General features: G+C 40.1%; 1 protein-coding gene across 3 annotated transcripts in view; it reads right to left on the bottom strand.

The window, feature by feature from the left end:
• LOC105075296 (cytosolic beta-glucosidase) overlaps nt 1-13,044 on the bottom strand; it is a 102,121-nt gene that overhangs the window by 47,019 nt on the left and 42,058 nt on the right. The window contains exons 3-5 of one of the 3 annotated variants that reach the window (XR_006727704.2): nt 8,219-9,015; nt 7,365-7,488; nt 4,568-4,805 (exon numbers count right to left, since the gene is read on the bottom strand). Coding sequence is in view for 1 of the 3 variants with exons in the window: in XM_010963050.3 (XP_010961352.2) it covers nt 7,365-7,488; nt 8,219-9,015 (921 nt within the window). In the remaining 2 variants the exon portion in view is untranslated. The remainder of the gene's footprint in view (nt 1-4,567; nt 4,806-7,364; nt 7,489-8,218; nt 9,016-13,044) is intronic. The other 2 variants (XR_006727705.2, XM_010963050.3) reach the window with 2 other exon arrangements.

Genomic DNA, 13,044 nt, shown 5'->3' on the forward strand with positions numbered 1-13,044 from the left:
TCCTGTCTTCTTGATGACAGCCAAGAGATATGTGAACTCTTGTGTTTACTGCAGGAATATTCACAATAACTAAGATATGGAAACAACCTAAGTGTCCATCAACAGATGATTAACAGGTCAACAGATGAATGAATAATAATGAAGTTGTGAGATATATATACACACACACACACACACACAATGGATTATTATTCTACAATGAGAAAAAGAAAAGGAAATCCTGCCATTTGCAACACCATGGATGAAACCTGAAGGCATTACGCTAAGTGAGAAGTCATAGAAATACAAATATTGTACAAAATCACTCAAATGTAGAATCTAAAAAAGTCAAACTTGTAAAAAGTGAGAGTAGAATGGTGTTTACGAGAGGTTGGGGGTGGGAGGAGATATTGTTTAAGGGTACAAACTGGGGACTAATAAATAGATAAGTAAGTTCTGGACAGCTAATGCTAATCACAATGTAGTCATTATAGTCAACAATAAGGTATTACAAACCTCAGAGATGCCAAGAGACTAGATCTTAATTGTTCCTACCACCAAAAAAAGAAAGGAAATATTAGTTCTGTAACTTAATAGAGGTGTTAGCTAACACTACGGTGGTAATGATATTATAATATATAAATGTTTCAAATCAACATGTTGTCATCAATTTCATTAAAAAATTATCAAATCCTTCTTTTCCCCTTTTTCGAGATTCTACTGAATCCACTCTTTATATTAAAAAAATAGATTTTTTTTCAGATAAATTATACTTCCTTATTTTACAGGTCTCTATTATAGTTATAAAAATAGAATTGCACTTCTGTTTGCTGCTCTACACAAAAAAAACTACTGGACAGATTGTCATAAAAATGGAGGGTGAGTTTGGAATCATCTAATAAAAAATTTTTTAAAGGATGTATAGCAGTCTTAAAATTCACTGGGCCTGGGGTGATGGGGGACCTTAAGTCATTATCCCCTCAAAGCAGTTGGGATTGAATTAAAAAGAAGCTCAAAAGGAACGTCCATCTGCAGGGGCAGAGAGTGTGCACTAGAATGCTATGGAAAGAGACGATAAAGAATGGTTTCCAATCAGGAAGCACAAGGATAGATTCTCTGATTATGATTGAGCTTTTTCTGACATGGACAGCTCCATGAAACCTGTTCCCATGAAGCAGATGCACCAGGTTCTATGTTTCTAAGAGGGTGTGCCTGCTAAATGTTATATCTTCCTAATCACATCAACATGTCTCCCCTGGGTAAGCCTGGTGAAGTAGCTCAACTACAACAATGTGTGTGTGTGTGTGTGACTCCACCAGTCACTTGATCATAGAACATGTTCTTTAAACCCCCTAAACTGACCATCATAGCACTACAGAAATGTGCAGGAAAATAAAACCCATGGAATCTGAAAACTGCAGTTGACAGGACTGGATAATGAGCACCAATCCCTTCTCTTCGCAGCGGAGAACACTAAGATCCAGATTATGTATTTTGGCCAGAGTGATGGATGTCCTTAAGGTATAAAGCAATTATATCAAACACAAAAATCACAGTTAACATTTTAAGGTGTTCAGGTCATGCAAATATATTAATTACTTTATTCTCATAGCTGACTTTGGGTTAGGCAGAATGGAAGTGAGCATCAGTCCCACCGAACAGGTGAGGAAGTTGACACGCAGAGAGAACTTCCCCAAAAGCACACCCTCAGAACATGGGACTCAGTCTTCACACCCCAGACCCTGTAGACTTTCCACTCTGCCATACTTCATATGGGGGATGGAAGACAAAGGAGAGTATGCCACTGAACAGAAGTAGGGGAGAAGCAATAGAGGAAAGTCATCTAGCATATCTGTTTAAGGTGAACTGTGTAAACTCTGGCTGTCTGAGTTTATCTGTGGTCTGTGTATGTAGGTTGTTAAGATACAAACGTATTAGAAATCATTTTCTTCATGACTTTTCAAATTCCACAAAATTATACACTGGCACACACTAACAATTCTTGTGCAAAGCCTTCAAATCTCATTCATCCTTCTCAAATCTGACCTTGACTCCTCTTTGCTAGCTGCCATCCAGTCCAGCCAGCAGCAACAGTCCCAAGTGAATCTGACATCCCACCCCACACATACCCAAAGCTGTGAGCTCTCCATGAGCTACGGGATGAACTGCTCCACTGGGCTAAGTTGAGAAAGGTTTACTCTGAAAAGCAATAAAACAATAGATCTGGAGTGGGACTCTATATTCAGGTAACTGAGCCTCTGTTCTGAGCTTGCAATGGATTTTTAATTGGCGAGTTTTTCCAAAAGGTCAGTGTGTCAACCTTTGAGATCTTTCCTTAATTCTTAGGATTCTTTTTCAATGCACATTTAGAAAAACACAGGTGCTTAACACCTTTGGTCCAGTTAAACGGGCTTCTGTGATCTGAAATTGACATAGGCAGGTGGCTGCCAGGTCTGACTTTGGGAAATGGATGTATTTCTCCTTTGCCGGCTCTCCATGGGAAGCGGAAGAGGAGAGGGAGGGGGAACGCTGACAGACAACAGCAGGGTGATTCTCCGCTCAGCATCTCGTCTTGGTGGTATACCCGAGCTGCAAGATTTATAACCTTCTCGTTACAATGCATCAGCTTCAACACTTTCAGTGAAGTCTTCAATAACTTCGATGACATCTTGCTGAGGGGTTTTGTCATTAAAAGCCTAAAGCTGGTCATTAACAAACCTTCTCTGCAATCATCTACCGCTGGGCTAACTCAGGCATGGATCTGACTCGAAAGTTGGGCTGGCTCAGAAACTTTCCAGAAGGCTGCTTTTTTTTTTTTTTTTTTTTTTTTTTTTTTTTCCCTGTGTAGGTTCTATTTCTTGAGGGAAAGAAAATATAGCTCCCCATCATTTAATCATTTATTTCCCATTATCCATTGACTAGCTCTTCTCTGATAGACACAATCACATTCAACAAACGTGCTCAGAACAGCCACTATCTGACGGAAACGGTGCTTGGGGCTGAAGATATAATTATACAAAAGACACAGCTCCAATTCTCCGAAGGTTCAGAGATGCCCCCCAAAATTAGCATCACTGACAGAATCCTTCGTCATGTGCCACACTCCGTATTGAGGCTCTCTAAGCATCACCATATTCATTTTTCCCCATTCTTTAGAAGACAGGGGTTCTGATTATCCCCATTGTAAAGATTAGATCGCTGAAGTGTTGTGTGTTTAAGATTTTTCCCCAAATCATGAAACTTGTAAGTGCCGGGACCAGGTTTCAAACCCATGTCTTGCCTGACTTCAAGCTAGTTTCTGTACTCCAAAGCACAGGATTGGGCCAGGAAGAAGGAAAAGATTGTGGCATTCCAGGCTGAGCAAAGGCAGGCGCATACTCAGTCTGGATGAGGAGCAGGATGAACCCTCAAGTATGGCCCGTGGGGAACAGCCTCCCCTGGCTTCCCACCCTTCCTCACCCCCTCAGCAACCTTCAGATTATTGTGTATTTCCCTAAGAACTTAAACTTGCCTGCTAGCTCCAGAGCAGCAAGGACGGGTGGCAATTTTATGACTCTGACAAAGAGTCGTATCATGGGAGAGGAGCTTAACCCTTTGAAGATCACCACTTCCTGAACTTAGACAAAAATTCACGTGGCAGAGCAAGTCCAGCTACTCGGTTGTTTCTGCCACCAATGATTTGACTTTTCACCTCATCAGGCAACCTCTCCCGTGGAAATAATGAATGGAGGCAGGTCCTGGCGGCTTTCTCCTCTATAAGATTCAATCGTAAGTAGCCAGTAGGCCAATGATACCACACTCATACAGAGGCTTCCCAAAAAGAATGATGGAGAAAACTGCAGACAAGGTGGAATATGCTGTCATAATTCAGAGACTTGAGAGGGATGGAATTAAAAAAAGAAGGTTTGGGATTCTATTTTTTCAATAACAAGGAAAATAACTTGGGGTGATAAATATATTCTTGAGGGTGTATTTTGTAACAATAATAATCTCCATTGGTTGAGGGCCAGCTACGTGCCAGATATTGCCAGGGGTGTTTAACACAATCATTATGAAATGAAATCTGCACAGCGCTGCCAGGGAACATGATACCCCATTTTCACAGATGAGCAAACTGAGAGTTTGGGAGGTTGACCAGTTTGCCAAAGGCCCCTCATTGAATTACCTGCAGAGCTGGAATGCAAGCTCAGTTACATATTATTTCAAGTTTTTGTGTCTCCACTGCGTTGTTTTTCTCTTATCCATTGCTGCATTAATTAAAACACAACCTACTTAAAGGCTTTTGAATAATGCAATGATTAAAAAGGCATTCACTGCATCTTTTTTTCCTTGAAATGACATCTTTCCTCTTTTTTTTTTTCCCCTTTCCCACAAGGAAACCGAAACATTAGCTTCCTTTTTACTGCTCAATTCATTGTTGTGGGATTTTACTTGAAGAGATTAGTAAGACCTCCAGGCAGACACCATTGATTCAACTCTAGTGTCATTATGCGCCCGTCTGTATGTGTGTTGTTGGAAGGAAGGCTTTGTTCCTGGGAATCACAAAGCCATCATCCGCCTGACTCCCCGGGTTCCTGCGGGCTCTCACCTGCGGCGCTTCCCACCAGCGTCTTCCTTGGCCTGCTGTTATTCTGAATTGCTCACAGGGTGCTGCTTACTGGTAAAGTTCTCGCCAATCAAGATCAGCTCTACCTCGGAGGAGTCTCAGGAAATCGATTAGTGATTTCAGCTCTCTTCCTCTGACTTGAAGCAGGATGGGGGTGCCTTAGCTTCATCCGAGGACCTGTCAGCTCCTGCAGATGCAGCATGAAGCACTTTCAAAGAATCTATGCAAGCCGAGAGCACCAAAGGTGAGACAAAGTTTCCATGTGGTGGGACAAACAAGCACTTTGAGTCAGAAAGCCGTGGACTTACAGATCTTACCAAACAGACACAAAAATAGGACTAGTTGTAGCAGTAATAATAATAATATACACATTCTACCTTGTTCCAGTAAATATTACTTAGCCACTTTGTGGATCTGGGGCAAATGACCTAGCCTCTTTGAAACTCAGTATTCCCATCTGTAAAATAGGAGTGCTGATCTCATCTCACTCTTTTGAAAATGAAATGAGATGACAGCATCCATTAAAACTTTTCATTCCAAGTGATTGAAATCCAATAGAAATGGAATCAGGTGAAGCAGAAAGTGCATTTAATTACAAATAATAGTAATATCTCTCAAGAATGCGCATACAGCTGGGTCTGACGAAAACTGGAATTAGAGGAGCAAGTGTCACCCTGAAGGTCTCCTCACTACTTGCCTCTATTTCCCTAGAGGCACCTGCAGCTCCCCTCTCACTACTCCTAAGCTTTACATGGCAACGCATAGCCACCAATGGCCGGCAAAGTTACATCCCCTTGCCAAGCCACGATATGAGACAAACAAATTGACTAGTGCAAGTTCTAAATCCCAGGAAAGAACTGGGATTGGCCCAGCTCATGTCATGTGCCTACATCTAGACCAATCGATTGTCTGCAAGCCTAAGGATAGGGGAAACTGGGCATTTGATAGAAAAAAAGGGTAACTAGAAAAGAGAGTTTTACTACAGATGAAATAATTAGTGTCCACTACAACAGCATATGAAAAACAGCTATCACCCCACCCAGTCCAGAATGGATACACTTAATATAAGTATCAATGTGTAGATGTCTGCATATTTTGAAAGGCTATATTTTTAAAAAGCAAGACAAATACAATATTATGTGTTAATTACAGTGAATATAAATCACCTAATGTTAAGAATCAGTAGAGAATGTAATGTTGTGAACAATTAATGTGCATGATATTTTTTACATCAATTCAAAAGTGCAATAGAAATTCAACAAGTTCAAAAACAGAATTTTGTCCCTAACCCTACTATTCTCTCCTATCCCTTAGAAACCCAAATCTCACATTTTCTACTCTCGCCTTCAGTTACTTTTCTGTCTTTAAGTGATTTTAGCTTGTGGGTCCACCACTGAGTTTTTAGTGTTAAAGAGCTAAGGGACTCTATAAAGTAGTTGGTATGATTTCAAAGAGCAGTGAAATGTCCTTGTATATTATCACTAAACAGAGCCCATGCTGGGAATAAAAAAGCCAATTCCTATTTTTCATTCTTTTCCCTAAAATACACAGAACAATTTTGGGCAGGTCATTTGTGGTCCCTATGGGGTCCGTAAATCTGATGATGGTAACTTGCTCGCTTGTCTCTCAGAATGAAGATGGGAACACCAGTGTATTAACTATGAATAGGGTCATTTACAGGGAGAAGTGAGGAGGAGTCTTAGAAAACTAGAGATTTCTCTTTCTTATCAGAAGGGGAATTTCAACAGAGAGGAAAAACTTGTTTTGTGCCTAATACAAAAGAATTCTTTTTCTTGGATCAAATTGGAAGGATCCAATCACCCTCTGCCAATAAACTCCAGGCCTGGGTGAGGGATTCAGTCAATATATTTTAGGTTTTGGAAAGAAATCACTTTGTGTCACTTTCCAGAATTCCTTCTGGCTGATTCCAGTATATTACTGATTTATTTTGGAAAGAATCATTCCAGGACCTCTCAAACAAAATGATGAGAAATAACTGTGCCTATCATGGTAAAAAAAAAAAAAAAAAAAAGCAAGTGAAAGTCTCATTTTGCATTGGATTTTGTTGCCATGATATGATTCCTTTATAGGGAGGAGAAATTAAATTGATGAAGCAACAGTGTTCCAAGTGGTAGTTAATATTAACTGGTGTAGAAATGTGTGTTACCAGTTAAAGATTATTCCTTCATGTTTGTTTTCAAACATGAAAAGAATTCCAAGGGAGGAAAGGAGTTACCAGAATAATGATACTGTCTTGACAAAATTCATAGATTCTATACGACAGAAAAAAAAAAAAAGTTCCTAACCAGGCTGTTTGGTTACAGTTTTAAATGAAACATACATTGATTGAAAACACATACCCCTTTAAAGTTTATTGCATGAATGCTTAATTTGGGTCATTTAAGAATTCTCTCAATGTATTTCTTGATAGTTAGGATATTAAAATATGCAAATAAGCCTGCTCTAGTTGGTCAGTCATGATCTTTTTGTAATAACTAAAGTTCTCTCCCAAAAGCCACCATTCCTCCTATTCATGTCACCTTCACCCAGGAGTCACAAAATGCTGAAGACAGTCGCTTTTTACTTGATTAAATTTCGGGAGGTTGAAGCTAGGCTGAAATTCTCAGCTTTTTTCTCCTCTCTCTCTTAATTACATGGCTTTACACTGATTTACATGAATTTCAGCTTTCAACATCATTGGTCTTTGCTGAATGCAAATCGGCACATGGGAAAATCATATTAAGTTTGCACAATTGATCTTTCATCATTCACATGGTACCTTTGAGCAGTTCCTGAAATGTCTGTCTGAAACACTCCCAGCGCTGAGTGTCATCGAAAGATGGGGCCTCATCCAGGGGAAACCCATTCTCAGTGATGTAAATTACAGGGTTATTATACGTTTCCTGGAATAAGAAGCAGAAGTTTTATTCCAAACAGATGTAAATTTAAAAAAAAAAAATCTCATAAAATCAGGTGCATTTACCCTCTATCTTCTCTAAGCTACAACCCCAAAACTAGTTTTCATCAAATTGCACTGACCCTATTAACTTAATTTTCCACATGCTGACCTTTTATAACTAACAATGGAGAAGAAAAACTGTGCAAATATGCATGAAGACAGTCAAATGACTCTTGCAATAATGAGAAGACAGAAATATCTTTCTTCCGTCAGCATCTGCTGGTTGTCACTGCTCCTTAACCCCCTGGTCTCCACCCGCCTCCCCAGCAACCACACTCTCTATCTTCCAACAGTGGGCATCCTAAAAACTGGTAACTTAAAAATTTTAATGACAGCTACCTTAATGCCATCCAGAGTGAAAAAGACCCGAAAAGGATCCAGCCATTTTGCCTTTTAGTAATCACAGTTGTAACCCTAACCTGAAAAAATATGTCCAAGCCACTACTGTAGCCACAACTGAATTTAACAGTGCCTCTTAACTTCAATCATGGTTTTGAAGCCCTTTATCAGCTAGTTCCTCCTCATCAACTTAAATACAGTCTTCTCTTCCCAGGTCAACAAGTGTATATGCTGTTGCCTAAGTCATTCTTTTTTTCAGGTTCTTACACACACAGACATATTGCCTGTCTTCCCATGTTTGGGGGCACATGGATGCAAACAAATTGTGCATTTACCTTAATGTATTTCAGCAGTTTACGTATTCCCCATGGCACCACGTAGACCCAGTCCAAATTTATCCAAGACGAGTCTGGAAATACCTTGACCTCTGCATCCTGGAGTAAACCCAGTTCTCCTTTCTTGCTCTCCTGGTACTTAACTAAACGAGTCGTATAATATTGCACAGCAAAGAAATCAGCAGTGCCTCTGATCATTTTCTTCTCTTCTTCTGTAAATTCTGGAAGCCTTGATGATGGATAGCCTTGCTTTTTACTCATGAGGGCAACCTGGGACTTGACAACTTCAGGATAATCGCCATCAATAAATATGGGTTTAGCAAAGAAATCCAATTGGAAAGCAATGGCTCTCTTAGTAGCTTCCTGGTCAGACACTGAGTTCGGATCTGCTGGTTCCACCCAGCCAGCAAAAATTGATAAAGACACCATTCCCTTCTGCTCTTTTCGGAATAAGGAATCATAGCTGTGCCAGGATCTGGCATGAGCTTTAATCAAATTATGAGCTGCCTGATAAACTTTAGTTCCAACCTGAGGGACACCAGGAGGAAATGCACCCAATTCATACGCCACCAGGGCCAACATATTTGGCTCGTTTATGGTGATCCAGTGCTTGACTCGATCCCCAAACGTACTGAAGCAAAACCAGGCGTATTTGTCGAAGGAGTCAATGATGGCCTCTGACAACCAACCTCCTTGGTCTTCTAAGGCCTGAGGCAAATCAAAGTGGTAGAGGGTCACGATGGGTGTAACCCCATTTGTTAACAAATCATCAATGATCTTGTTGTAATAGTCAATTCCTAGGAATAAAACAAAAGAAAGTATGAGAAGAAAAGTTATTTTTAGTATATTGATAATACATAAGGATCAGGAATCATAATTTCCTAAATAACTTCCATCAAAATAAGACTTACTCAACTCTAATGTAAAATAAGTACTTCAGTTACTAATAACAGATCAATATTGGCCCATCAGTTGTAAGAAATGCAAGATATGATAGGAGAAAATGTAGGTGGGGGAATGAAGGAGTATGTGGGAACTCTCTTTACTTTCCACTCCATTTTTCTGTAAATCTGTAACACAAAATTCACAAAGTGATTCTAAAGTTTACATAGAAAGGCAAATGACCCAGAACAGCAAACAATATTGAAGGAGAAGAACAAAGTTGGAGGACTGACACTACCTGACTTCAAGACTTATTATAAAGTTATAATAATCAAGACTGTGTAGTATTGGTAAAGGAAGAGATGAATTGATCAACAGAAGAAAAATAGAGAGTCCAGAAACAGAGATGTCTGGGGGTTTTTTGGTGGGGTTTTTTGGTTATTAGCAATAAACTTTCGATGTTTGACTACATGGTTTTTTTCAGCAAAAACTCCTATATATCCTGACTCTTTTCCTTACCTATTGGGAACCGTCCCTAGAAGCTATGTAACAGGCTGCCTTCCTCACTTACAATCCTCAGTAATGCCCCAAATAAAACATAATTCTCAACTTAAAAACAAATAAGATTTATTACTTCCTGCCTATAATCAATTAAAGGTTAGTGGGAAACACAGAGAGGCCAAGGAAGCCTAGCTGGTCAGAGAGGGGAATGGGAGGGGATGACACAATTGTGGAAGATGTTTGTTCTGAAAGGGAGTCATTTGGGCAAGTCACTACAACACAACTTCATGTCATCGGCACACTTCTTGAAATTATGTCATCTGCTTGTTTGTGTGTTTGGCTTGTCTCTCAACCCTACTAGAATACAAGCCCCATGACAATTGGGGCTTTGTCTGTCTAATTTACTTCTGGATCCTCCAAATTCTGAAACAATACCAGAAATTTAGTAGATACTCAATAAATATTGGTTGAATAAATGAATAGATCTCAATGGTATTAAATATAAAGACACTGAACCCAGTGGCTGCCTTCGAGCTTCTCTGGACCCATCAGTCTCTAGGAAAGGAGACCCACTGAGTGTGAATGAGAGCTGAGCATTGGTCCCACGATGTGGGTTACAAGGGCAGGGAGCTAGGGGCTTGGCACATTAAGGAACACTGAGTTGGGGAGTTTGGCCTAAATTCTGACACAGTCCTTGGGAATATACAGCCACCCCTGGCTCTCAGCTGGCTCTCTCAGCACTGCATTTGAGAGAGAGTTTTTAGGATGTGGCAGGGTTCAGAAGAATGTTACTAAGTTGGCAATGTTCTGCCTTAGAAACCAATGCCAAGATGTTGGGTTGGGACATAAAAAACAAACTATGGTTACCAAAGGGGAAAGGGTGGGGAGGGATAAATTAGGGGTTTGGGATTAACAGATACACACTACTATATATAAAATAGATAAACAAGGACCTGCTGTATAGCACAGGGAACTATATTCAGTTTATTGTAATAACATATAATGGGAAAGAATCTGAAAAAAAACATACATACGAATGTAGAAAAAAAAAAAAAAAGAAGAAGAAGAAAAGAAGATGTTGGGTCCAACCTAAAAATGACTCTGAACTTGGAAGAGACATTCTGAGACTGACATTAGTACTTCATATGATTTTATGTCTAAGAGTATAGAAAACTTAAGCCAAGGAGAAGCTGTTTTGTTTTGACAGGTTGTTTCCTGAAAAGTAATTATAAATGCATACGTAGAATTGTGTTGCACTCAAAGTTTGCAAATGAGTAGGGTCTGTTTATCTCTTTTTTTAAAACTTAGTATCCTCCCATTTTAAATGTAATAATTCAGACTTTTGCATGTGTTTCATTCATTCACTAAAGTATTCAGTCCTCAAATACACATTTATAGAGAAGCCACTATATGCCAGACTTATAAACATAAAATAAACACTGTCTTTGTCCTAAAAAGAACCATAAATTTTAGTAGGGACTACATATAAACTCATAGACAGTTATAATACAGTACTATTAGTAAAGATAAAGTACAGAATGCTATTGAAATATATGATGAGAAGTCCCCATCCCAAACTGAGGGCAATTGAAAACCTATTCTGAATGCAGTGGAGCATAATAATTTCAAAAGTGAACTATGGTAACAGGCTGCCAAAGTTCCATCCCAGCCCCTTCCCTACTAGCTCAGTGACCTCGGGCAAGTTACTTCATCTCTCTGAATTATCTCTACCTGCCTGTAAACTGTGCACAATAACAGAAACCTATTTCAATAATTGTTGTGAGAGTTTAAGGAGTTGATAAATCAAACGGGCTTAGAACAGTTCTTGGCATAGTTAGTGATCATTCTAATAATAATTATTATAGTTATTGTTGTCACAAGTGTGACATCCAAGCTGATACTCAAAAAGAAGAATAGAAAGTGAGGCAAGGAGGAGTGATCCAGCAAGAGAAAAAGGGGAAACAAATGTGCCAAAGACCAAAGGAGGAATGGAAATAAAGGCCACCCAGAGGCGAATGGTCTGTTTAGACAGCATTTGCTGTAGCAAGGAGCCGGCCATCATCAATTGCATTTGGCAGATACTCAAAGGCTGCCAGGGAAGAAGGAAAGCTTCATAATAAAAAAATAGGGGGAGGACTCAGATACCTTCTGACCTTGTTGTTAGCACAGGGAGGCCGGAGTTGGGCTCACTAGAACCAGGGCATCCTAGGCAGTTGGTTTGGGGAGCATGCTTGGCTTTTTCTGGTTGTTCCTGAGTTCAATGCAGGAGGCAGAGGAGCAGAAAAACAGAGAAGCTGGCCGTTTCTGGCCACGTTCTGACTATTCTGGACCAGCTGCTGCAGAGCTTGTGGTCTGGCTTCCCGGGCTTCCCTTTGGATCAGACTTTCACTGTCATATATGGCCTGACTATTGTTTGCTTGCATACGCATTCTCTTAGAAGAGAGTGGCTCTTTCCAGGAACTACAAGTTGACTCTAAAGAGAGGGTATAGCTCATCAGGAGAGGAATAAAAATAGTGAGTGGTAAGCAAGGCAAGCAGAAGCCAAATTATGCAAGGTCCTGTGTTGCCTGTCTGTCTGTCTGGAAGAGTGGGTGACTTTAACAACAGTTCACTTATTGTGCAACTGGAACAAAATAGAAATCATTCCAAGCAAGCCCATATTTGGAAGACCCATCTGTATGCTGTTACTCCCTGGGTGGACATACTAAGTACTCCCACCCCATGACCAAGATCTCCATGTGGTAATCCATGAGCCATGGAAGAACATGAGTTTACACAGCAAAAGGGACTTTGCAAATGTGCTTCAGGTAAAGGATCCTGAGATGCAAAGATTTCTCTAGATTACTCAGGTGAGCCCAATCTAGCCACGTGAGTCCTCAGAAGTGAAACGGGATGGCAGAAGAGTGGGTTGAAAAGATGCAACAACAAAAGAGACACAGGAGATGGTAGCATAAAAGGGACTCAACCTACTATTGCTGGCTTTGAAGATGGAAGAAGCGAGCCACAAGCCAAGGAAAGCAGGTGGCCTCCAGAAGCCGAAAATGGTTCTTAGCTGACAGTCATCCAAGAAATGGAGACGTCAGTCATACAACCCCAGAAACTGAATTCTGCCAACAACCTGAATGAGCCAAGAGACAGACTCTCCTTTAGACCTTTGAAAAAGAAATGCAGCCCTGTAAGTCCTGTGGTTTTATCCTGGAGAGACTTACCTCAGACTGCTGACCCACCTAAATTTAAGGTAATAATGTGTGTTGTTTTAAGCAAGCAAGCATGTCCTAATTTGTTGCAGCAACAATGGAAAACTAATGCACTCAGTAAAGTTTATAAAGCTTTTCTTTTCTCTCTCAATAAAAGGGCATTCCACCACCCCTGGGCCTCTGTAAGCCCACATTTCCTCCTTTATAAAGTGGAATATCCAGAGATCACCAGTACAGGATCATCTT

The sequence above is a fragment of the Camelus bactrianus genome, chromosome 2 (assembly GCF_048773025.1).
Source record: "Camelus bactrianus isolate YW-2024 breed Bactrian camel chromosome 2, ASM4877302v1, whole genome shotgun sequence".
In the NCBI taxonomy this organism is placed as follows: domain Eukaryota; kingdom Metazoa; phylum Chordata; class Mammalia; order Artiodactyla; family Camelidae; genus Camelus; species Camelus bactrianus.